This window comes from Cervus elaphus, chromosome 23 (assembly GCF_910594005.1).
Source record: "Cervus elaphus chromosome 23, mCerEla1.1, whole genome shotgun sequence".
NCBI classification, from domain to species: Eukaryota; Metazoa; Chordata; class Mammalia; order Artiodactyla; family Cervidae; genus Cervus; species Cervus elaphus.
Genome location: NC_057837.1, coordinates 40,586,419 through 40,613,748, shown reverse-complemented (window position 1 = coordinate 40,613,748; position 27,330 = coordinate 40,586,419). Strand labels below are relative to the sequence as shown.

Here is a 27,330-nt window from a genome sequence, read left to right as displayed (position 1 = left end):
AAAAAGTACAAATGTCACAAACAGCTGGATGGTCACAAATATATCTTACGCCAAAATAGCCAGGTAAAGAAAAACACATACTGTATACCACTTACAGAAAATTATAAACGAACAAAAAAGCACTAGGCCTTGTTCAGGGATGAACAGGGATGTACTGAAAGCACAGAGAAGAGCGGATGAAGGATGAACACCAATCTCAGGACAGGGGTGATCCTCGAGAGAGGGAAGCAATGAGATTGGGCTTCAATTTGCATTTCTAATCGGGAGAAGTGGGTGTCAAAAAAAGAGGCTAGCAGAGTTCTGTGCAGACACCCTGTGAATCAGGAAAGAGGGGCTTGATCAGAAGCAGTGAACCGGAAGGAAAGCGAGTCAATTTCAGAGGTCCATCAGAGAAGATCGTCTGATGACTCCCAAACAAAAACAAGCTCTATAAAGGCAGGAGGCTGTGCCACTCCACTCCCTCTACACTCAAGGTCCACACTTCCCTTCCTCCTGAACCAAGCAGACACCACATGCAGGAGAATCCAGACCCACTTTCTTTATGCTTCCCAAGAAGTCAGACAGTATTTTTGACTTGACCTATGACCTCAGTTGCAACGACTCATTTCTGCCTTTATAAAGTTAAAGCACCCCTAAACAATATGGACCTGAATGAGTATAGATGTGTTCCAATAAAGTTTTATTTACAAAAACAGGAGATCGCTGGCTTGCTATATTGCAGCTTTTCAACAAATGCTGAGTGTAGATGATGAGTTTCCACTTCCCCTGCCTAGAAAGCAGAGCCTAGGGAAGAAGGTTGTAGGCGGGTCCTGATTTTGAGAAAAGAGCTCCAGGCATTCCCAGCAAGAAAGGCACATATTTTCCTCTTGGGAGTTCTAAAGATATCTTCAACACATTAATTACATAAACCTAGAGTTTCTTTCTTCAGGAGAAGATTCTCAACAAAGGAACTCACTCTTCAAGAGCCTGGCCATTAAATACAATGTGAGTGTATCTGCTGCTGGATTCGAGAGATTCTTAATCAAAGAGTAGCTACAAGGAGAGCTACTCTGAACAGGAAAACCAATTCACCTCAAATAGCTTTTCGTTATCTTTGGGAGTTTCCAGTAATAAACTGAGCACACACTGCAGCCTTCCCTTTCTATCCCCGGGCCACGTAGAAGACTAAAAACATCCCACCACAAGTGCAGAGCTGTGCTGGAAAACCAAGAGGAGAACCGTCGGTGACTGGTAAATCACAGGGGATGCCGAAATGTGGAAAACTAGTAGATGTGATCAGAAGGCGTGCCTCAAACATGCAGATGTGGGAGAATCCGAGGGCTCTGGGCCCAAAAGGGGCTCACGTAAGAGCCTCTGGAGGACCCAGAAGCAGCAGCAGCAGCACGAACAGCCCAGCCAGTCAAGCCCAGCACTCTCCCCTCCGATCACTGGCTCAGGCCCCAGGAGGACCAGGCACCTTGAGACAGCTATTTCCAAAAGACATGGGTGCTTGTGGAGGAAGGGCAGTCAGCACCCTGGCTGATGGAAAGCTGGCTGTCAGAGCAGTCCTATCCCGCAGGAAGCCCACTTCTCCACGGCACAGGAGGAGGAAGAGCTATCTGCATCCCAGACAAGCCTGTTTCTGCACAAGTACGCCACAGAATCAAGTTAAAGAAGGTATGTGAAAAAGTAAAGATGGTCCACACACAAATAGTGACTCTGTATAAAAATACACTCCACAGGTTTTAATGCAAAACCCCTAAAATAAACTCCACACCAGCCTGTTGTTCTAGTCAACCGTATACAACTTTCCGGCTCTTCACATGTAAGGTAGAAACCCCAACTATCAGTAATATTTAAGTAAATGCATTTTTTGTGTAAGCCTGCACATATTTCACAGCAGCATAAAGAACCCACCTGCAACACAGGAGACTGGGGTTTGATCCCTGGGTAGGGAAGATGCCCTGAAGGAGGGCATGGCAACTTCAGTTTTTGGTCTGGAGAATCTCATGCACCAAGGAGACTGGTGGGCTACAGTCCAAAGCATCACGAAGAGTCGGACATGACTGAGCAACTAAGCATGCAGCATGCGCAGACACACAGAAGAATCAGGACTCATGCCTGAGGTTCCACCGCAATGAGAGTGCCCTCCATTTAATGAAAGTGAAATCAAAGTGGCTCAGTCGTGTCTGACTCTTTGAGGCCCCATGGACTGTATAGTCCATGGAATTCTCCAAGCCAGAATACTGGAGTGAGTAGCTGTTCCCTTCTCCAGGGGATGTTCCCAAACCAGGGATTGAACCCAGGTCTCCCACATGGCAGGCACATTCTTTACCAGCTGAGCCACAAGAGAAGCCCAAGAATACTGAAGTGGGTAACCTATCCCTTCTCCAGGGGATCTTCCCAACCCAGGGATCCAGCCCAGGTCTCCTGAATTACAGGCGGGTTCTTTACCAGCTGAGCCCCAAGGGAAGCCCAAGAATACTGGAGTGGGTAGCCTATCCCTTCTCCAGCGGATCTTCCCAACCCAGGAATCAAACTGGGGTCTCCTGCATTGCAGGTGGATTCTTGACAGATAAGATACTGAGAACTTGGTTTTAGATTTCCCTTAAAGCAGCTCAGAACTTCAGAAAGGACTTACAAAACACAGGTGATACTTGGGGGAGAAAGGGTCACAAGGCTACTGAAAAATGTAAATTACAGTATTCTGGTTAAAAATTCAGGCCATAAATTTTGATATAGTTGCCAAATAGAAAAACTTCACAGTTTTAGTGATTAGTACTTTTTCACGTTGCTTGTCAGCTCTCCATTTTTATATGGTGTCAGTCAACAAGGACTACTAATTACCACCAACGTTTACAGAATACTTAAAATGGGATAGGCACTGTTCTCAGGACTTTTACTCATGGATTATTTCCCTCTCTCCTCACAACAACCCTGTGAGGTACAGAGCATCTCACTTACTAATGAGAACACAAATGCTCAGAGGGCTTAAGTGGTTTTCCAAAGTCATACTTCTGTCAAGTTCAGAGACCAGGATTGAACTCAGTCATCTGAATTCAGAGCTGGTACCTTAAGCCATATGTCAGCGTGATTACTTGCAATTTCACTAGATTCAGCATGAACTTAACCAACACCTGTAACGTGCGTCAAGGACCACAGCCAGAACTACAGGGGACACATAGTATGCCGATGTGTGAACCTGATCGTCACTCGCCCAGAGAGCATACTGGTGAGCTGGACTGCCAGCATGACGGCATGATGACTTCTGCTCACCTGCTCTCCAGCTGAACTAGTGAGACTGTTTTGAAAAAGACAAAAGCATTTAAATTTAAAGCCTTTGGAAACAGTCTGGAGGCAAAGAGCAATCTAGTCAAGAAAACCTTAGAAAGTTCAGAACTCACTTCATTGTGGAGAAATTCACACCCAAGGGCATTCTCAAGAATGGGGTAAGTTGTGGTGAAAAGGAACAGAGAAAAGAACCAGGGACCTGATGAAGATACAGCTTAGACCACAGACTGGCTCGTCTGCAGGAGAGAAGTGGGGTTTAAGACAGCTGGGAGGAGCCACCCTCCAGCTGGGGTTATGTCAGATACCAGACATTAATCTCAGAGGCGAAGCCTTGCAGGTGTCACTGCATTAGTCTATAACAGACTTCTGTGAAACACTCCACTCAACAGACTGTATACATTCTTGACTGCATGTGCAACATTCTCTAGGAGAGACCAATAGCTGGGCCATGAAACAAGCCTCAATAAATTTACAAGCATGAAAGTAATTCAAAGCGTGTTCTTCAACCACAACAAAGTAAATAAAATTCGAGCTCAATAACTGGAGAAAAGTTGGCAAATTTGTAAACATGGGAAATTTAACAACACACTCAGGAATAACCAATGAAGAAGAAATCAGAAGGGAAATCAGAAAATGATTTAAGATGAATGAAAAACAAGATATGACATATGAAAACTAATATTATAAAGCCCCAAAGCAGTGTTCAGAGGAAAATTTATAGCTGTAAATGTTTATATTAAGAAAGATCTCAAGTCAATTACCTAACCTTCCAACTTGACGCTGGAAGAGCCAAATAAATCCAAAGCAAGCAGAAGGAAGAAAACAAGTATGAGGGAAAATGACACAGAGAATAAAAAGGACAATTTTCCAAAAAAATCTATGAAACCAGACTTCCCTGGTGGCACAGTGGATAACCCACCTGCCAATGCAGGGGACCCAAGTTCGAGCCCTCATCCCGGAAGACCCCACGTGCCACAGAGCCACTAAGCCTGTGCGCCACAACTCCTGAGCCTCTGCTCTAGAACCTGTGAGCTGCAAGTCTGAGCCCTTGTGCTGCAGCTACTGAAGCCCTCGTGCCAAAAGCCTGAGCTCTGCAACAGCAGAAGCCACTACAACGAGAAGCCCACACACCACAACTCGACAAAGCCCTCACGCGGCATCAAGACCCAGTGCAGCCACAAGCAAATAAATCATCTATGAAACCAAAAGTCAGTTGTTTTACAAGATCAACAAAATTGACAAATCTGACCAAGAAAGAAAAAAGCAAGGTGGGAAACCTAGATTTCACTGCAGGCAAACAGCACAATTCTATACGATGCAACGCTACTAAGAACTAGACACAAAAACATCTCCACTTTTACTTGGATATATAAACTACCAAAATTAACTTATAAATCGGTGCAAGGCACTATTTGAAGCTGTGAACTTGGATTTACTGACTCAATCCACACAACCACCTTATGTGGCGCACATACAACTGGTCTTCTTTATTCACGAATTCCAAATTTGCGAACTCATCTGCTCACTAAAATTTTGTTATACCCCAAATCAATATTGTTGCACTATTGAGGTCATTCACAAACACAAGCAGAATGGAAAAATTTTGAGTCCACCGACACACACACACTCCCAACTGATGTTAAACAAGGCAGCACTCTGCCCTTTGTCAGCTCTCATACAGAAATGACCAGAGCACAGACTCTAAGAATGGGGTTGTGAAATACAAGAAACTCCAGTTTGCTTATAAATACGGCATTTAAAGGTTTCCAAAATCCTGAAAAAAAAAAAATTGATAAATGCTAAACAAGGATGAATCCTAAAAACATTACGCAAAATGAAAAAGTGAAATACACCAGACACAAAATAACAAATATATGATTCCACTTACATTAGTTCTTAGAATAGGCAAATTCATAAGACAGAAAGTAAGTGGCAGGGGAAGCACAGAATTGTTGTTTAGGTGAGTACAGAGTTTCTATTTGGAATGATGAAAAATTTCTAGAAATGAATAGTGGTAACTTGGCAAATTAACTCCCACGTATATAAAAAATAGTACACCATAACCACATGGGGTTTATTTATCTGAAATGCCAGATTCATGTTAACATTTAAAAATCAATGTGATTCACCATTAAAGAAAAAAAAAGCTAAAAAAGAGAAAGCATAGCATGAAGTATAATTTTATAACAGTATAATTTTAAAAACTAAGAAAACATAAGAAAAATCTCAGTGACCTTGGCTTTGACAAAGATTTCTTAAACATAACACAAAAAGCAGTAACACAGAGACAAAAGAAAGCAGGCTTTACTAAAATTAAAAACTTTTGCTCTTTTTTGCATGAAAAAGGAAATCACAGATTAAAAGAAAATATTTACCAAAAAAAATCAATATGTAAAAAACTCTCTAATTCAGTAAGACAAACCATCCAACTTAATAAGGGGCAAAAGGGACTTCCCTTGTAGGACTCTCTGCTTTCACTGCTGTGTGTGGGGGTTCAATACCTGGTTGGGGAACTAAGATTCCTCCACTCTCATAAAAGGAAAAAAAAAAAGTCCTTGCTCTTAGAAAAGGGGGGGGGGGGGAGGGGGAGATATGAACAGATACCCACTCAAGAAGATATAAGGAAGGCAAAAAAGCACCTAAAGAGATGCTCAGCATCATTTGTCATCAGGGAAATGCAAACTGAACTCACATTGCCATAACACTGCACTAGAATGGCTACAACCAGAAAGACTAACCACACTCAGTGCTGACAAGGAAGTGCAAAACCAGACCTCTCATACATTGCTGTTGGCAATAAAACAGTACAGCCTCTTTAGAAAACAGTCTGGCTAGTTTTTTCTTTTTAAATACTCAAACACCAACATACAATGCAACCATTTCTCTAAAAAAATGAAAGCTTTACGTCCACACACAAAGATGTGTATACCAATGTTCACAGTTTTTCTTAATAGCCAAAAACTGGAAATAACTCAAATGTTCACCAATCGGATGAATGAAAAGCAATCCGATGAATGAAAATCAAAATGTAATATATGCGCAACATAGAATACGATTCCAAAATAAGAGGTGATATTCATTACCTCGGTTTTGGTGATGAGTCCATGCATGGACACATGTCAAAATGTATTAAACTGTACACATTAAAAAAATGCAGTTTGTTCTAGGTCAATTATACTTCGGGGGGAGGAGAGAGAAAAGAAAAATAAATCAACTAGGAGGACCAGTATTCAGAGTTCAGAGGACAAAGAAAAAGGAAAACAGGAAAAAAATAAAAAAGCATTCCCCATGACTACAGAACACAAGCCTCCAGACTCACAGTCAGCCAAGCACTGATGAAAAGGAATTAAAATTTAAAAAAAAGAAGTCTATAACTAGGTACATAGTCACACAAGTTTATATTATTAAGGATAAAGCTCTTTTTAAAATTCAGAAAGAAAAATAGATCAACTACAAAAGAGTGAAAGCAAAAGAACATAGAAATTAAGACTATGGGCTTCCTGGTTTTGACAGGCTCTGACATGCATTAACCACATGACTTAGGCCTCCTGTGCTTCAGTTTTCTCATCTGTAATAAGAAGCAAGGGGAAGAGGTGAAGAAATAGTTGCGTGGTTGTTATGGGGATTTAATAAATTCATCCGTGAAATGCCTAGTACCTACTAAATACTGCATAAGTGTTAGCCAAATAAATAAACTGCATTAACATTCACCTTTTCATCAACAATTTTGGATGACAAAAATCAAAAGAACAATGCTTTCCAAGTTCTGAGCGAAAGCAATTTTCAAACTCAACCTCTGCCTAGCTAATGATTACTCATGATTACAAGGGAAGAATGGACTTAGAAAACTCACATACTACAACAGCACTTCTTAAGAACTCAAGAAAGAACAAAAACCAAGAAAGATGATTAGAAAACAGTACCTCCAACTACAGAAATTTTTAAAAGTATCAAGCAGCAGCTTTCCAGCAAGGCTACATAACCAGGTGCCACAGCAGCAAAAATACAGACTTCAAGCAGTCTCCAATTAGAAAGAGGACTTGATAAGAATATGATATAAGAGTCTGAATGGGGAACCATGTACAGTGGAAAACAGGCAACAGAGAAAAAGACAAACGTAGCAGAAAAGAAACAGAATCCTAGTACACAACCTAGATCTACACAGTGACAATGATCACCAATCCTACTTGATTTTTCAGCTTTTAAAACAAACTTGTATAGCCAAAGCCCTTGACAATTTAATCCTGGATGCCAACAAGGCAAAAAACACAGTTGACAAGCTTGGGATGAGGAGTAAGGACAGCAGGGGTAGAAAAGTTAATACCTAACCTCAGCATGTGAAGAGTCAAGGGGTACTCTGTATGAGGCGAAAAATTAAAAAAAATAATAAATATTACTTAACGCTTTAGTTTATCAGTAGAAGAATAAAGGCACTGATTAGTGGGTGGGGTAGGGGGGCGGGGGCCTGTACAAGTAACTACTCCTAACTCAGCTACAATTCAACAGATATATCTAAAAGCAATACATCAAACGTAACCATGACACTCAGAGATAGAACCAAAAATAAGTTTAAAGCAGTTATCCCTGCAGAGCAGAAAGGAGGTAAGATATATAGTTAATAAAAGTTTTAAACGCAAAGAACATGAGTATTGTTTTCAGTTTCTCTTTGAGAAAAACAGGCGGTACTGGAAATTTCATCAGAACCATCAGTTTCGGTTTCTCCTCGGACAGGAACTAAACAAGATCAATATCTCACACTGAATGAAGCTTGGAGACCCATCTACCTGTCCAAAACAAACAAAAACTAAACCAACCACCTTTCTCCCCTCCCCCCAAAAAACCCTCACTAGCCTAAGCAGAAAGTTCCCAGTGTCGGCTGGGCACTTCATTCAAAAACAGGGCATCGTGTGTTTCCCTGAACCTCCAAATCGAAACTGGACGGAGAAACCCGGAAACGACCAACACGAAACGCCAAGAAACCAACAGCAAAGAGGCGTAGCACCGATCGAGCGCGCCCAGAAACCCTGAAAATGTCAAAGGCAGGCTTGGCCCAGCAGTCAGGCAACGAGGGAGGGGCCCCTTCGGGGACTTAAGTGCTGTCCGAGACCTTCCCGAGGCGCTGCTCTCCCCCGCGCGACCCCCTGACACGACAGCGACGGACTGCCTCTCCCCGAGCCGAAAGACTCTCAAGCCGGCCGCCCCGGGAGGAGACAAAGCCGTGGGCGGGGTCTGCCGCCCGGGAACCCGCGGGCAGCGCAGGGGTGGCCCTTGCACCGCCCGAGCCGCTCCCGGGCCCCGAGTGCGAGCGCCCGCGCCCCCGGCGCGCGTCGGCCCGCGGCGACCGGGGAGGCAGCGGGCGCGGGCCCCGCGGGCGGGCGGCGGGCCCCCGAGGACCGCGGCCTGCACGCGCGCCGGGGGGAGTGCTCTAGGCGTCGGCGTGGCGGCCGCCTGGCGCCCCCTCACCTTCTCTTCCACGCAGTTGACAATGATGGACGGGTACTTGCGGCTGAGCCAGCGGAAGAAGGCCGGGACTCCCATGGCGGCGGCGCAGCTGCGGGCGGCGGCCCGGCAAGCGAACGCGCGGTAACCAGAGAGACGAGCCGCGGCGGGCACCGGCGCTTCCGCCCACGTGCGCCCGGCGACCGGAAATGAGGTCATGGCGCCGCCGCCGAGGGAGTCCAGGAAGGAGGTGCCGGCCTGGCGGGGCGGGGCCGGCAAGGGGCGGGGCTAGTGAGCAGGCGGCCCGTAGCAGTCGCCCGCGTGACTCTTCGTCCTCGGCCGCACGGGACTCGGAGCCTCCCCGGCAACCGGCGACCCTCGGGGGGAACCCTGCGTCCCAGGCTGCTCCAGGGGAACCTTGGTGGACTGGTTTTCTCCTCACCCACCTCGATTCATGTAGAATCTAAGCATCCACACGCACTCGTTACTTCTGCTTCCTGCTTTCTCCCGATTTTATGCCACAGTATGAATCTGGGTTAGCAACCGTTTTTTTTGTTGTTGTTTTGTTTTTAAAGTATTTTGCACTGATGACCGCTGGTTTGCATAAACAACTCACTTTTCACTGGTTATAAAATGCAATGTAGCATGTAATTCAACTTTCCAGCTACATTTATGGGTGTAAAATAATTGCTGGTGTCACTTTCCAGCACTTATTTGCAAGTTTACACTGTGCTAAAGCATTGGCTAGGGCATTACCAGATTTGATCGTCCCTTGGGCCTTCTGAGGATGCTTTAATCATCTTCCTGTAACAGATGAGAGGCCGGGATAGAGGGGGCTTAAGTCACTTGCCTATTCACACCGCTTCTGTTTCAGTCCAAGTAAAGATCATTTAATACTCTGTCCTTGCACTAACAGGATACTTTTATCCTTTGTTTTCTGATGGCTTCAAATACATTTTTTTTCAACATATAAGAAGGGAGGCGTGGAAGAGGAGGTGTTTATATCCATATGCTCAAGTCTGGAAGTCTGTCTCCCTGGAATCCCCTCCCGCCTTGACAAATCACACTCAATCCTAAAGGCTCACCTCAAGAGGTCTCTAGGGAAGCATTTCTCCCTGCCACCTGGCAGTATTCATTGCCCCCTTCTCTGTGGTCTGATGCTACTTTGTTTAAGCCACTGGTGTGGAAATTAGAGAAATGGTTAGCCCATATTTTATCTAAGAACAGTCAAAACTATTACCTCGAATTATGTCTGTGGTGAAATCCCGCCTTTCTCCTAGAAAGAGCCCTTCCTCAAGTATTTGACTTCCCTGGGCAGTGCTGTGTTCTCATAGGCATACACATGTGGTAGGCATTTGGTATGAGGATGGATAGCTGGGAAAGCTAAGTCATTGAGAATCCTTGCCCAGCGTTTTTCAACTTCAAGCCATAAGGAAGGTGAGGCAGCACCTCCCAGATGGTTGAGGCTGAAAGATCGGAATGGGACTTATTGCCAGTCTGCAATGAGAGAAGCAGCGTTAGTCCCTGGTTTCAGTGGGTTTCGAGTACAGCTAAATCCCTCTTCCTGCAGTTTGGTTGGTAAACCTGTCCTTTATTTCCACGTGCCAATAAATGATCCTTTTCCCCTAAGCTATTTGGAGCTAAGTTCCTCTCCTTTGCACAGGAAAGACTGTGCCAGCTCAAATCCTACGTGTTTCCACTTCCCCTCTTCTCCATAAATTTTTCGCAGCACAGAGCCCAAGGCTTCTGCCAGCTCTCATCTTCCATAGCTCTCCTTGACTTCTAATGTGTGGTATTGCATCTTACATTTTTCTTATCGCATCTGTAAATATTTCTCTTTCTTCTAATATATCAGGATAAGCTACGCTTTGCTGGGTTAATAAATGATGGCTGAAATCTCATCAACTGACCATAAGTGTGGTTGAGCTTCCTCCAGGGCTGTTTGTTCTTCACATGGTAACTCAGGGATCCAGCTGCTTTCATCCTGCAGTTCTGTTAGCTCAACACGTGACCACCACAGTCACTACCAAAGGAAGGCAGGGCAGGAGGGCTGCCCTGGATGTTCTGAAGGGCTAGGCTTGATGGTGGCTTACATAATTTCTCCTCACATTCATTTGACCAAATTCCAATCACTTGGCTCCCAGCTGAAGACGAGATTGGGAAATACCGTGAGGAAATATTACCCAATCTCGTCTTTTGGAGTACTCAGTAACAGAAAAAGGAAACAGGATTGGGGAACACTGCATTGTCTCTGCCACACTCCTTACCAGTTAAGCTGCAAATCAAATTATTAAATATCTATTTAAGGTCCACAGCCTTTGCTGCGTATGTGGGTACCATTAGCAAAATAAATCATTGTCCTGCTACCATCATTTGTCTTATCCATCACTAGCAAGGACAAGGTACAGCCACAGCATATGAAATAAATGAAGTAATTAAGTCACATTTTAATGAATAATAAGCCTCATACCAAAACTCTCATTAAACATCCCAAATGAACTGCACAGACAATAATTGCTACAGACATTTTAAAAAGATACAGATCTAGTCATCTAATGGGGTAGTCAGAGATGATAGAGAGGAAATAGAATGACAAGGAGTCTTGAAATCTCGGTGAGATTGGGTTGGAAATGAGGTGTGTGTGGAAGAAGACACTGTAAGTTCCCTGGTGACAGGGATGTGTCTTTATTGATCTTGTGATGAGCATCCAGTAGATTGTCAATATTTTCATTGAATTGAATTTTGAGAGCGGTAGTTCTCAAAATGTGGTCCAGGAATCCCTAAGATCCCAGAGACTCATTCAGTGGGTCCATGATGTTAAAACTTTTTATAATAATATTAAGATGCGATTTGGGGGAGTTCCCTGGTGGTCGAGTGGTTAGGACTCCAAGCTTCCAATGCAGAGGACATGGGTTCAATACCTGGTTGAGGAACTAAGATCCCGCATGCTGAACAGCCAAAAAAAAGGTGTGATTTTCTGTCTTCATTTTCATCCTCCAAGTGTATAAAGTATATAGTGGAAATTTCTAGAGGCTATGTGATGGGATCTCTCAATGAATTGACACTCAGAAGCAGCTGTGGCAACCCAGTTGTCTTCTATTAAGTCAGACACTGAAGAATTTCAAAAAATATAAAACAGTGCCAATCTCCTCACTAATCTGGGTTTGGGAAAAATAGTTGTTTTCATAAGCATGTTACTTCTGTTAGCATGTTAAGGGCTTCTTATTTTTAAATGAATTAATAATTATTTATTTTAGCATTTTAAATGTTCTAAAATTTTCTCAGGTTTGATTTCAAGCATGGTAAATATTGACAGGTATAATTACCTGAACAAAACCTCTCTGGGGTACTGGATAATTTTTAAGAGTATAAAGGAGTCCCAAGGCCAAACACTTTGAGAACCTCTATCTTAAGACATAAGAAATGGAAATAGAATCAACAAATTTCTGCTCTTAGAACCCAATACAAAGCTACTTTTTCAGATTTCTAGGATTTTGATATATTCAGATCTTGTTTCAAATGCTCCTTGCAACACAGCACAATAGGCAATCATTATCACCAAGTGTAGTTCACAGGTACAAATGAACATGACGTTGGTGAAAGCATGTTTGTTCCTATGCAGTCCTGTCCTGGCTGAACTTCAGAATGCAGCTCAGAAATGTACATAACTGAAAGATGCATTTGTAAGGCCTCCATCTGTACACATTGCTGAAGGCATCCAGAAAGATTATTTCCCTCTCAACTTTCTCCATCTGTGCTCACACCTTAAGTTAACCAAAGACATTAAACAATGAGCATCGTACCCCAAAGTGTTGAGAAAGGGAAACTGTAATGAAATGACTTTAGGGTTAAATTGCATTAAGTGGACTACATTTCTGTGGCCATTTTAGAGCCTTTTTGCATGCCCCATCTCTCAATTTCTCCAACCACAAAAATCTTTTTTTTTGCAAGGCCTTGTATCCCTCAGATGCTTTTGGAAGTGATGTTGTATGTTTGTAAATGTGACACATTGTGACTGACATTTTCGCAAAGTGTGGCTGGCTATACGTAGTTTGGTTTCAAAGAATAGGATTTGACCAAAACCACAAATTTAAATCATACTTATCATTACATGGATTTCAGTGACAAATCCCACACTCTAAAACATAACCCCAAACAGTCAAAGTCCACTAGAATGTGATTTGCTTATAAAGCAGGTACAAGACGTTCTCAGTCAGCACCGTGAAAGGCTCCTGCTACATTTCACTCCATAAAATGACATTTGAGAAGATCCTGGAAGATTTCTGTTTAAGGCCACAGGTTATATTGTCTCCTAAAGCAAAAGACGGGACACTGACAGAAGGCACATGTTTCAAGGAGTCAAATGGTAATAATTCCCTCTGGGGGTGTAAATGGAGAAACTGCATGGAAAACGCCTCGTTTCAAGAATAATAAAGTGTGAAGCACTCAGAAGTGTTGAAGGTACAACCTCAACCCTACAAGCTGATAAGCAGGCCTAGACTTTTATTTATAGTGACATGAGTGACATTTATCTGCCTTTCACTGGAACATCTAATCCACTTGTCAAGGTGTGTCTTAAGCGGACACCTGATTTCTGGCCAGAGTTGGCAGGCTTTGAATACAAATGTGACTGCCCTGGCTGAAATTCAGGATTGAAAAAAAAAAATCATGGAGATACAAAATCATCAGGAAAATACTGATCAACTCAAAAACTGAAAAACTGAAATCAACTCGATTTCAGTTTGCCGCAGAAACGACATTGCCTGAATAGCGTATTGGCTTTGTGGTAGAAATTACGGTCAGTCAATTAAAGTAGAAACGGAGATGAATTACCAAAGGGTTCACAAACCTCGGTATCTCTTCTTGTTGTTGTTTAGTCACTGAGTCATGTCCAACTCTTTTGCAACCCCGTGGACTGTAGCCCGCCAGGCTTCTCTGTCCATGGGATTTTCCAGGCAAGAATACTGGAGTGATTTGCCATTTCCTTCTCCAGGGGATCTTCCCGACCCAGGGATCAAACCCGCGTCTCTTACATTCGCAGGCAGGTTCTTTACCACTGAGCCACCTGGGAAACCCCAGTATATCCCTACTTAGCCCTTAAGTTCAATCGTAACAGAATTGTAGCTGTCTCTTCCTTATGCCAATTGTTAACAGAGTCCAGTTTTAGGAAGTGAAAACCAACGTGAATCAAGAACATACACAAACCCTGCCTGACTTCTCTGGAGGCACTAAGGGGGATCCAAACTTCCCTCTTCAGGTCCTGGCAGTAGCAGATGATGTAAAGTGTATCCACATTTCAAATTAAGTAGCAATGAGCAACTGGAGAGCAGTACAAGAAAAAGAAGAAAAAAAAAAGGCCATAGTTACCTCCAAACAGATTAAACAAACAGGACTTACTGTAAGAGTTCAGAAGAGAGAAAGAGGAAAAGGCTGGTGTGGGCAGGAACTCAAGTAAGACTTCATGGGAAATAGGACTGGGAAGAATCTTGAAGGACGGGCCAGTAGGTAAGATCTTCACTAGAATGATGTGCATTAATTAACTCCAGGGATCCCATCCCCTCAACACACACACCACACACACACACACACACACACACAGAGGCATTCTTGGCTCCTTTCTGTCCACGTGGTTCCTTGGCCATGCCCCCGCCCCCCCACGCTGCTGTCCATGGTGCTACAGAGCAGGGCCTCTAAGTCACAGGCTGCACCTCACCTTCAGGCTAAAGGACAAGCACCTTAGGGAAGTCTGTCCTGTTTCCTCTTTGCCCTAGGTAGTGCTGTGCCCAAATAAAGTTCTGTTTTTTTTTTAACCAACTTCATTTTGCTTTAATTTATATACATTAAAATGCATCCATTTCAAGTGTGCACTTCAATGAATTTTAACCAATGTATGTACTTTCAAAACCACCACTACAACTGGGATATAGAATAATTCCATTGCCCACCCCCCAAAATTCCCTGTGCTCCTGTGCATGGGATGGCAACGCCCCCCCTCACCCCTGGCCTCAGGCAACAATTAATCTGCATTTTGTCCCAACAGATTAGAATAGTTTTTCTAGTGCGTGCGTGTGTGCTCATTCGTGTCTAACTCTTTGCGGGCCCGTGGATTGTAACCTGCCAGTCTCCTCTGTCCATTGAATTCTCCAGGCAAGAATACTGGAGTGGGTTGCCATTTCCTCCTCCAGGGGATCTTTTTGACCCAGGGATTGAGCCTGTGTCTCCTACATTGGCAGGCAGTTTCTTTACCATTAGTGCCACCTGGCAAGTTTTTTGCTTTTTTTCTAGATTTTGCTATAAATGAAACCTACTGTTGTAGTCTTTTGTCTGACTTCTTTTCCTCAGGGTAATGGTTTTGAAGCTCATCCATATTCTGTGAATCAATCCTTTGTTAATTGCTATGTCAATATACCACAATTTCTTGGACCACTTACCTCTTGATGGATATTTGAGTTGTTTCCAGTTTTTTGGAATAAAGTTCCTGTGGACACCCATGTGCAAATTTTTTGTGTTTGCAAATACACTTTTCATTTCTTGAGAGAAAATACTAGGAATAAGGGTTGCTGGTAACATATATGGCTTCCTTGGTGGCTCAGACAGTAAAGAATCCACCTGCCTTGTGGGAGACCTGGGTTCAATCCCTAGATTGGGAGGATTCCCTGGAGGAGAGCATGGCAACCTACTCAAGTATTCTTGCCTAGAGAATCCCCATGGACAAAGGAGCCTAGTGGGCTATAGTCCACGGGGTTGCAGAGAGTTGGACACGACTGAGCCACATTTATGTTATATATGTTTGATGATTATAGGCATGGCCTCTATGAGCATTCTTGTCATTGTCTAAAACCTTAGGAGGCTCTCTGATTTCTATGAGTGGAATTCATACTCCTTAGACTAGCATCTTTGGCCCTCTGCCATCTGCTTTTCATTATTTTGCTTTTCCACCAAGCTAGTATACTTCACTCACTCACACACCATTGAACTTGCTTGTCCACAATGGAGCCAAATGTAAGTGGCAGTGCTTCCAGGACTGCACATGGATTTCCTCCTCTTTCTGCCGCGTTGTCTGTGACCACATACGTACCAGCCAAGTGATCAGGTTTAAGTACTAACTTAGATGTGTGACTTATGCACATTCTTAAAACAAGTTTCACAGATATCATGAATCTTGACATTTTGTTTGTCTCTAAACATTCCAAGCATGTTTGTAGGATTTCAGAAATCCTCTTTTTGAAGGGAGGGGAGTAGAGAGGGCATTCTCTTCACAGATTCAGTCTTCAGGCAGTTAGTGAGCATCTACTATGAGCAAGGCATTAGTAGGGGATACATTTGTACAGTCTCTGTAGGATGGGTGTGGGTCACTGAAGCAGTCTAAAAAGGGCAAGTAGCAGACAGCTCTAAGGGAGCATGAAGTGACCACATGGGCTGATACAATTTTATCTGAAGCACGAACAGGAAAACTGGAATGTACAGTTCATGATGATTACAAAGAGGAAGAAAAAGAAAAGGTTTATTTTCACCCTGTCTCACTCAGCTGTTTTCTCTTGTCAACTTAAAAAATACACAGTGTGAGAGTTGCAAGTTAAGTTTTATTTGAGGTAAAATGAGGACTGTAGCCTGGGAGACAGCGTTTCGGATAGCTCTGAGAAACTGCTCCAAAGAGGCAAGGGAAAAGGTCAATATATATGTGATTTCAGCGAAGGTGGAGTACATGCAATTAAGTACATTATTTTTTGCAGAAGGTTTCTGCTGGTCATGAGGAGCAGCTGTCACCATGAAGGATTTCGTGCTTTTCTAGATAAAGAAGATATAAGAATTGGGCTCATAAAATTGGCCCCTGAAAATATCTAACTATCTGGAGATGTGTCCTGTCAATTCCCCCACCCCCACCCCCAGCACAGAGTGTCTCATTACAGCTCTCCACCCTGAACTCCTTTCAGGGTTGTCGAAGATCAACAGCACATGCCTTAATCCTGTAGAGGTGGATGGCAAGTGCCAATTAGTAGTTGACACTCTTGCCAAGTTGTAGTTAACACCCTTCAAGGTGGGCTTACCTGGTAGCTCAGCTGGTAAAGAATCTGCCTGCAATGCGGGAGACCTGGGTTTGATCCCTGGGTTGGGAAGATTCCCTGGAGAAGGAATGGCTACCCACTCCAGTATTCTGGCCTGGAGAATTCCATGGACTGTATAGTCCATGGGGCCACAAAGAGTCGGACACAACTCAGTGACTTTCACTTTTACTGTTCAAGGTAAAGCTAATTATGAAGACTAAAGCAAGGATGGCCGGGAGAAGAATTGTGCATTTTAAAAAATTACCAGTGGCCCACTTTGCTAAATTTGCTAAAACCATGCCAATTTGAAGGAGAAAGTGCACTGGTGTAGAAAATATGCAAGCACCATTTCTTGTTTCTTCTATTTTTTATAAACTGATTCCCACTGTTCTGAAAATCCTAGTGTTCTTTTCTGAAATGAAACTTCTACCCGGACTAGTGCATGTCTTTGTCTTAGAACATGTTACTCAAATGGAATCACTCAAGAAACTTGAATAAGAACTAAGACAGAATTGGACACTTGTGTGATGCAGAAATGAGTCATGATTCAGCTTCTAGCCACACAGTGTGGGAGCTAGTCCAGCACCGTGGGAGAGTGCCTCAGATTAATTAGTACTCTCAGAAAGTTAACAAAGGCAAGAACCCTAAAGCTTTTCTGTGTGTGAATGGAAGTCACATGTTTCTATCTTTCTATCATGGGACCACTTACTTAAGGAGAACTGGCTTAGAAACCTCTATCTTTTACAGTGAGCACTTCAGCTGACGTCTGGGAAAAACAGAGGCTTTTATGATACCAAAGACTCGAAGTATTTTTCATGCAGCTGATCCCATGACCCAAGGTGAATCAAGTAAAACTGCAAAGAATACGTTTCCCTCTGTCTAGTACCCAGAGATCCCACAGCACGTGAGCCTGACTTTTACTGTCCAGTCCATAACCTCCTCCTGAAATCTCATTCGTTTTTGTCCAGCCAACCAGCAGTCAGGCTACAGATGCTGCAGCCCTAAAAGATGCTTCACTGGAGAGAGGAATAAGACATGTGGAGCTTTAAGTTTACATCATGACCCAAGTCACTGGCCTAACTCTAGCCTACCGCTGTGTGGCCTTAAACAAGCCTTTCGCCTCCTTGGGACCTCACTGTCCTCACTTGTAAAGCCACTTGCTAAACTCAGTCACCTCTGAGGATTCTTCTGGCTCTGACCATCCAGTATTAGACACCCCTTCCTTGTCCAAATGCCTGTGGCATTTGTGATCTTCACTGAATACACTGGCATACACAGCTTGTTGCCACTTGTTTTCAGCTGAATGGGGCTTCCCCTCCCTGCAGTCATTCAATGCTTTTGGTGACGTTTGATAGATCTTGACTGCACAGCTTTGTGTCAGCCTCTTTTGCTGACACACCTCTTTTGCTGGGTGTTTATCAAAAATGGCCTGTTCTCCTAGACTCTACAGTCTTGCTTGTGGGTAGGGAGCAACTAAATGAAGAAACAGCATGTAATTGGGTTGTGATAAGTGCTATGGAGTAAAATAAAACAGGGCCTAGGGATAGAGCGTGAGAGTGGGGTGTGGGCTCTATTTTAGTGTCAAAAAGAGCTACTCTCCATTCTTTAAAATTGGAGTGTGCATGTGTGTGCTAAGTTGCTTCAGTCATGTCTGACTTTGTGAAACCCTGTGGATGGTAGACTGCCAGCCTCCTCTGTCCATGGGATTCTCCATGCAAGAATACTGGAGTGGGTTGCCATGCTCTCCTCCAGGGGATCTTCCCAACCCAGGATTGAGCCTGTGATTCTTAACATCTCCTGCTTTGGCAAGGGGGTTGTTTACCACTAGCGTCACCTGGGAAACCCTAACATTGGGTTATAATTAACATATATGCTTCTGACACCAGTTTCAGTGTATAATTGCAATTCTCCATCAAGCAATTCTCTGACACCAGCTGGGTGTCCTACAATTCAACTAAGTTCTGACACTGTCTACCCCGAGACAGCATCAGACCATGTTCATGCAAGTTCGTGTGTTCGATGCACAGTGAGGCCAAACAAACCGAAACGTCAGAGTTTGGAGCAGAGAAAGTTTTAATGCCAGGCCATGTAAGGAGACAAGGTAGTTCTTGCCCTGAAAAACCTCTAGCTTCCAAAAGAGTTTCGAGAAAGCATTTTTAGGGCCAGGGAAGGGAGGGGTGTCACAGGTCTGTGGTCAGCTTGTGCACAATTATCTGACTGGCTGATGGTGAGGCAGAAGGATGGTATCACAGGGATTCAGGGTATCAGTCCTCAGGCTCCAGGAGGCTTCGGGCTCTGTGCTCTCAGTCGTTAAGTAGTCCACATCTTCCTTTTGTTGTCGACTGGGAAGCTTTTACATCTTCAAAACAACTCAGGAAATTTGCATCCAATATTGTTATCTAGATACTTTGTGTGTGTGTTAGTCACTCAGTTGTGTCCCACTCTTTGCAACCCCATGGACTGCAGCCCACCAGGCTCCTCTGTCCATGGGGTTTTCCAGGCAAGGATACTGGAGTGGGTTGCCATTTCCTTCTCCAGGGGATCTTCCTGACCCAAGGATCAAACCTGGGTCTCCTGTACTGCAGGCGGATTCTTTACCATCTGAGCTACGAGAGCAGCTAAAGCAGAGGATGGGGGTGGGGAGGGAGGCATGTCTCTCCCCCAACCCAGGAAGGCCCCGAGGGGTACTTCTTGGTTACAATTTCTGCCCCCCACCTTTCTTTGGTACTCCTGTCAACTACAATTGGCACTTGCTATCTGCTTATCTATTTGGTACGCCTCTACAGGCCAAAGTGGGAATCCGGGAGGCGGGCATCTCTGGAACTAATGAGCACATTTAAAACTCCCCAACCTGCAGACACCACACACAGGAAACACTTCCAGGAGATACCCGACCAGAGTACCAGTGCTACCACCAGTTTCACATGGGGATGGGATTCTAGCAAGACTTCTGAACTGCTTTCAGGCATGGAGGTCTCCACCCTGGAGAAGGAGGAGATATACAGTGAGAACATCCCCCAGGAACTGCTTTCAAACCTGGGCCACCCACAGAGTCCCCCACGAAAACGGCTGAAAAGCAAAGGGAATGACAAGGACTTTGCGATTATCCACAGACCTAAGCTAAACCGAGAGAACTTTCCAGCTGTTTCTTGAGACTCCCTTCCAGATGAGCTACTCTTAGGAATCTTTTCCTGTCTGTTCTTCCCTGAAATCCTGAAAGTCTCCAGCATTTGTTAAGAGACGGCATTATCTAGAATTTGATGAGTCTCTCTGGCAGACTGTAGACCTCACAGGCAGAAACCTCTACCCAGATGTGGTTGGTCGGCTTCTGTCCCGACGGGTGGTTCCCTTCCGCTACCCATGATCATTTATGGACCAATTGTTAGTTGAATATTTCAGCCTTTTTTGTCTACAGCACCTGGACCTGTCGGACTCAGTGATCGATGTGTCTACCCTCCATGGCCTTCTGTCTCATTGCTTCAAGTTGCAGAATCTCAGCCTGGAAGGCTTCCAGCTTTCTGATCCCATTGTCGATAATCTTGCTAAGAACACAGATTTTCTGCAACTCAACCTTTCTGGGTGTTCTGGATTCTCTGAATCTGCCTTGAAGATTTTGCTGAGCAGCTGTTCCAGATTGGATGAGCTGAAACTCTCTTGGTGCTTTGACTTCACTGAAAAGCATGTATAGGTGGCTATCGCACACATGTCAGAGACCATCATCCAGCTGAATCTCAGCAGGTACCCGAAGAATCTGCAGAGATCAGGTGTCTCTACCTCAGTTGGAAGATGTCCCAGTCTTGTCCACCTAGACTTAAGCGATAGTGTCATGCTGAAAAATGACTGCTTTCTAGAATTTTACCAACTCAACTACCTCCAACATAGCACTCAGTCAGACCTATGACATAATACCTGAAACTTTACTTGAACTTGGAGAAATTCCCACACTAAAAACACTATAAGTCTTCAGGAATCATGCCTGATGGTACCCCTCAACCATTAAAGGAAGCCCTCGCTCATGTACAGATTAATTGCCCCCATTTCACCACCATCTCCAGGCTGACCATTGGCAACAAGAACCAAGGGATATGGGGCATCAAATGCTGACTGTCACTGGAGAAGGCCAGTTGTCTAGGAAGTATGTATTGCAAGATGGTGTCTCCTCTTTTCTTTGAACAGGAAAAGTAGGCAGGAAGCCCAACTGTGGAGAGCTCAGCTATTTTTATTCTTGGTTTTCCGTTGCTTTCCTTCTACAAGTATATTAGAGAACCGCTGGAGAGAGAAAACTATGAAGTGTTGCTTTTTGGAAATGGTTATGAAAGCTTTTATCACTGCTATCCCCTTAAAAGCCTAAGCTCTATGCTTTTTGAAATTTTAGGGAGAGTGAGCCTTTAATTTCAAGATACCTTAAATAGCAAAATCTGAACCACGTTTTCCAAGCGCTCTTCTTAGTAAATCTATTTAGAATCAGGCTTAAAAATCACCACCAGCAAATCATTTTCATAGCCTATATGGCAACTGAACTTGCTTCTATTTAGTTTTTCAGCACTGCTTTATTGTAAGACATAGGTTGCAAAAAATAATAAGCTATTTGTATTGTAAGCTGAGCAGAATGAGAATCAGAGTAGATTTGCAGCAATCTCTTCTGAGGATAGCAAGAAAAACAGACATCTCAACTATGCCTTTAGATTTGCAATCAGGTTGATGGAAACCAATAGTCCCAGGTCATTCACCTTAAAACCTAAATAAAGGAAGAAATAATCAGCCAACCAGAGGTGTAGAATAGGTATAGAAGTTAAAGGCTCAAGAGACAGTTTTCTATGACAGGTTAACCTGGGGTATCCTCTAATGCCCATTAATGGAGTCCCCTTTAGGTACAGCTGGGAAGGTCTCCTGGAGGAGGAAATGGCAACCCACTCCATTATTTTTGCCTAGAGAATTCCATGGACAGAGAAGCCTGGTGGGTTACAGTCCATAGGGTCACAAAGATTCAGACACGACTGAGGGACTAATACTTATCTACTCATCTACCTCTACAAAGATTAAATCATATGCTGCTGCAGCTGCTGGCCTTCAACACCCCATGAAAGGAGTTCAGGGTAGAGAACAGAAATGAGGCCGTCAGTCCTGGGGGCAGGTGGGGACTGGCAGGACACGTCTTCAGACAGATATTTCCAGGAGCTGATTTTAGGAGCCCAATTCTTGTATCTCCCCATATCTAGAAAAAGGACTGAAATCGTCCATGGTGAAGATGTTCCCTGTGACTAGCAAAGACTTCCCAAGACCAGTAGAAATCTTCTGGAAAAATATATGCTTGATGGTATGTACTTCCCCCTTCACCAAAAGTCGCATCTATACTGACCCTCCCCCCCAACTCTTGAGAGCAGTTTCTCAGATAGCTCATTTTGCCTCAAGTAAAACTTAGCTTGTAACTCTCACGTTGTGCATTTTTTAACAGCCTTTTTTTTTTAAATTAGATAGTGATTTATTTATTTGGTTGCACCAGGATCTTTAGTTACAGCATGCGAACTCTTAGTTGCAGTATGTGATCGAACCTGGGCCCCCTGCAGTGGGAGTGTAGGGCCTTAGCCCCTGGACCATCAGGGAAGCCCCTGTACATTTTTAAAAAGTTGATACTCCTCAATTTTGAGGAGAGCAAGTTTTGAACAAGAAAGGGAATGAAGGGTCTCTGTAGAGGTACAGTCCCTGTTGGGTTACAGTCCCACAGGTTGAGGGCTCAGTCCCCCAAGACTGTCCTCCTCTGAGACTTCAGAGGCCACCTGAAGGCCTGGCCATCACCTGTGCTTCTGACCCAGGGACTGTAGATCAGAAGTGCCCATGACTGCCTCCTCAGGAGGTCATTAATTTGCTAGGGTAGCTCACAGAACTCAGAGAAGCATTTTACTTACTAGCTTATCAGTTCAGTTCAGTTCATTTCAGTCACTCAGTCATCTCTGACTGTTTGCGACCCCATGGACTGCAGCATGCCAGGCCTCCCTGTCCATCACCAACTCCCAGAGTTTACCCAAACTCATATCCACTGAGTTGGTGATGCCATCCAACCATCTCATCCTCTCTTGTCCCCTTCTCCTCCTGCCTTCAATCTTTCCCAGCATCAGGGTCTTTTCCAAGGAGTCAGTTCTTTGCATCAGGTGGCCAAAGTATTGGAGTTTCAATTTCAGCCTCAGTCCTTCCAATGAATATTCAGGACTGATCTCCTTTAGGATGGACTGGTTGGGTCTCCTTGCAGTCCAAGGGACTCTCAAGAGTCTTCTCCAACACTCCAGTTCAAAAGCATCAATTCTTCGGCTCTCAGCTTTCTTTACTAGCTTATCAGTTTGTTATAAAAGGACCTCACCTAGGAACAGGCAGGTGGAAGAGATGCACGGGGCTAGTGGGTAGGGAGGGGCATGGAGCTTTCCTGTTCTGGGGTCCACCATTCCCTCCAATTCAATATGTTCATCAACTCAGACCCTCTCTGAACTTACACTTTTGGCTTTTCTGCAGGCTTCATCTGGTGGGCATGATGGGTCACTGACTCTATTTCCAAGCCCTCTCTCCTCCCCTGAAACCAGAGTGTGGGACTGAAATTCCCAACCATCCAATCAAGGCTGGAACCTTGATTAAACCTCGTTAAACCTCTCCAGCCTCATTAAACCTCACAAAATAAATCTCTACTCGCTCTCAGCACTTGGAAACTTCCCTGGGTTTCAGCAGCTCTGTGCCAGGACCTGGGAGACCAAGACCATATATATATATATATATATTTCTTATGATAAGTCATAATATCACAACCAACCATATGGTGAACAGTTCTTAAATGGTCAGTGAACTTTGACAATTGTGCAGATGCATGGTAAAGTTAAAACAGGTCTGAACCTGCTGTAGCACTGTTCTCGTCATTTCCCTCCTTTGAATTTGACTGGCCTGACTGACTTGATCCCAACACAGAATGTGGCAGAAGGGATAGTATGTAACTCCTGAAGCCAGGTTGCTGCTGCTGCTGCTGCTGCTAAGTCGCTTCAGTCGTGTCTGACTCTGTGCAACCCCATAGACGGCAGCCCACCAGGCTCCTCCGTCCCTGGGATTCTCCAGGCAAGAACACTGGAGTGGTTGGCCATTTCCTTCTCCAATGCATGAAAGTGAAAAGTGAGAGTGAAGTCGCTCAGTCGTGTCTGACTCTCAGCGACCCCATGGATTGCAGCCTATCAGGCTCCTCTGTCCATGGGATTTTCCAGGCAAGAGTGCTGGAGTGGGGTGCCATTGCCTTCTCCAAAGCCAGGTTAGACAAGGCAATACAGCTTCCACCCTGAAGGGAGACCCTCTTGCTCTCTCTCAATTCATCCACCAGGTTATGAAGATGCCAAGAAACCATGTGGAGAGGCCAGGTGTCACCATTCTGGCCAACAGCCCCCGCTGAGGTCCCAGCCTGGGAATATTGGTTTTCTCCTTGTCAAGTCGCATGTGCCAGGTGAGGAGGTGGGAAACCCAAGCAGGACTTGGGGAAGCCGAGGCAGAGACAGCCTCATGGGGAAAGTGTCGCAGGCCAGGTCAGAGCGCTGGTGGGCAGGGATGAAGAGGCAGGGCGCCTCTCCCCAGCCTGTGGTCTGCCTCTTGTGGGCCTGGGAGCATCCCTCACCCCGCCTCTCCCCCCAGGAGAATATAGCCAGGTCAGAGTCCCTGCCTGTAACCACCAGGGTGGAGAAAGATGGCCATGACCCCAAACGGCAGCTATAAGAATATCTGACATCTATTTAATATCTCAGCAGCTTTCTGCTGCCCTGAAGAAGGAGCTAGTTGGGTTTGGCAAATGGATGCAGTGTTAGGCTGGAGGGGTCAGGAAAGGCCACAGACCAGTTTTGCAACTGAGAGCCGGTGGGCTACTCTAGACTCATGTGGGCCGATGTCATCTCCCCTGTTCTGACAAGAGAGGCTTGGCATGACTTGGAATCTAGGTTCTGCAGGAAGTGATAAAGCGAGGTGCTGTGATGACTGCTTTTCTGACCGGGGCAGCACAGGCCGCATAAACATCCAGACACTCCTCGTTTGCTGATGAGCTCAGGCCAAGATGGGTCGCCAAGGGGAAAGCTTTGAGTCTCCTTCTGCTTGCTCCGAGCAGGGCTTGAGAGTCCTACTGGGTTGAGAGGCTCTTCAAGGATCTCAAGTTTGCCCAGCGGGGATGATATCAACCTTCCGTTTTTAATCAGCAGTTCTTCCCCTGAGGCCACAGAGAAGATGGGATGCAATCTGTCCCTACCCAGTTCTCACAGAGCTGCTTCTATAGGAAAAAACAGGGAAGACATCTGATTTCCCAGGTCCTGGTATAGCCCATGAGGTCCCTGCAATATTCTGTTTCTGGAGATTTCCTGGGGGAGAAGGTTGGAGGTGGGAGCTGGCTAAACCAGGGTCCTGGTCCTTTCTCTCTAGGCAGAGGTCTCTTGGAAAGGCACTACACCTTAAAGGATTCAGGTCACAAATAAACCTTCAAAAGTCCTTGTAAACATTTTTCAAATGTTTGTTTATTAGAATAAAATTCTGACTCTCCCATGTGATGTGAGGGCAACATTATGTGTGGAGCCCTGTATCAAGGTCACAGGACAAAAATCTCTGGAACTGACCAAGCCCCATTGCAACTGTTGCTATGAGCCTCTGGATCTAAACCTGCCAGCTCCCTGATCCCATATTAGGTAAAATACCCACCCTAGTATCACTCTATAGCATTCTAACCAATCACCTAATGCCACCATTCCAGTAGGAATTTTCTCTGTCTTGAGGCTGTAAAAATCGGTTCCTAGCCCACAAAAGAGGTCAGCTCTCCCTTGAACCAGTCCGCTGTTCTAACAATGTCTCCCACTCTAATAAACTTTATTCTTCTCTTATTTTGCCTCATGTCTGGAAATTCTTCTCCAACCTGCAAATGGGCCATGACAATAAGTGCCCCAGGAACCTTTAGAATCCTTCCACACAATACCAAGAAATTTGTGTGGGACCTCCCAGATGGTCCAGTGGTTAAGAATCTGCCTTGTGTGTGATGCAGGGGACGTGGGTTCAATCCTTGGTGGGGAAACTAAGATTCCACATGCCGTAGCTAAGTCCGGGAGCCGCAACTACTGAGCCTTCGGGTTCTAGAGCTCGTGAGCCATAAATAGAGGATCTGTGAGCAGCAAACAAAGATCCCACATGACAAAACTAGGACCCAATGCAGCCAAATAAATAAATAAGTAAAAGTTAAAAAAAAAAAAAAAAGGGAAGAAGAAACTTGTGAAGTTATTCAACTTTGGGCAAGATAATGTGCAAACCGAAAAGAATTACTACTGTGCATATACATGTTTCTTCACGTGAAAACTTTTGTTTAATGCCAAAATGTTCATTTGGGTTTTCCTGTAAGTTCTTACGGGGGAAAAAAAAAAAACTGAATGATCTTTTGGGCCAATCCAATATATTAATAATCGTTCCTCTCCCACATTCTCCCAAGGGGACTTGCTGAGGTTTAAAGTCACCATGGGGTTAGAATGGGAGACCTAGGAGCCTAACATGAGCTCTCTTCACATAAGAAAATTCTAATTGCTCACAGGTAAAAATGGTTACCTGTTCATGTAACACCTCGCCTGGCACACTCATGCCCAAGAACTACTAAGCCCCCAGTAGTCCACTAGTCAAACTCCTATTAGTCCTCTGAGACTCACTCCAAAGGTGACCTCCTGATTGAATCCATGCACAGAGGTCTATCCTGTCCTTTACATGTGTTTCCACAGAAAAGTGAAAGTGAAAGTCGCTGAGTCATGTCCGACTCTTTTCAACCCCATGGACTATACCGTGCAAGGAATTCTTCCGGCTAAAATACTGAAGTGGGTAGCCGTTCCCTTCTCCAGGGGATCTTCCCAACCCAGGGATCGAACCCAGGTCTCCCGCATTGTAGGCCGATTCTTTATCAGCTAAGCCACCAGGAAACAGCAAGTAATAACACTGGTGCATGCATGCGTGTTCGGGTGCTTCAGTCATGTCTGACTCTTTGCGACCCTGAGGACTGTAGCCTGCCAGGCCCCTCTGTCCATGGGATTCTTCAGGCAAGAATACTGGAGTGGGTTGCCATGCCCTCCTCCAGGGGATTTTCCTGACCCAGGGATCAAACCCAGGTCTCTTATGCTTCCTGCATTGGCAGGTGGATTCTTTACCACTAGTGCCAGCTGGAAAGCCCAATAATAGCATTAGTTAGTATTTATTGCATGCCTTTATTAAGTGAGTGACTGGATAAATCGTTATTTCCTATATTATTGCCAAGGTGTCTATGAGAAATGTTTCAGCTTGGAGATTGGATGCTGGCATCTCTGAAAAGGAGAAAGAACTGGTCCTTGGCAAGAATTGGGACCAGGATGGAAGACTGACAGCATTCCCATGACTCTGGAGAGAGTGAGGTGGTCTACTTGCAGTTGATTTCATACCATTGCCATAAATATGCTCACAAGTGCTAGGAAGCCTGGCAACAGGACCCTGCAAACACCGCTTAGTAAATTTTGTTGTTGTTGTTTTTCAGTCATTAAGTTGTGTCCAGTTCTTTGTGACTTCATGGACTGTAGCA

The 27,330-nt window shown here is 44.6% G+C and overlaps 1 protein-coding gene and 1 pseudogene across 4 annotated transcripts in view; one reads left to right on the top strand and one right to left on the bottom strand.

Moving 5' to 3' along the window:
• XRN2 (5'-3' exoribonuclease 2) overlaps positions 1-8,923 on the bottom strand; it is a 61,625-nt gene extending 52,702 nt beyond the window's left edge. The window contains exon 1 of one of the 4 annotated variants that reach the window (XM_043883273.1): positions 8,734-8,923. In XM_043883273.1, coding sequence (XP_043739208.1) covers positions 8,734-8,808 — 75 coding nt within the window. In that variant the 5' untranslated portion in view covers positions 8,809-8,923. Of the gene's footprint in view, positions 1-8,254; positions 8,278-8,377; positions 8,403-8,733 lie in introns of those variants that run through there. The other 3 variants (XM_043883272.1, XM_043883275.1, XM_043883274.1) reach the window with 3 other exon arrangements.
• On the top strand, positions 8,807-24,488 carry LOC122681075 (annotated as a pseudogene).
• The last annotated feature ends 2,842 nt before the right edge of the window (positions 24,489-27,330 follow it).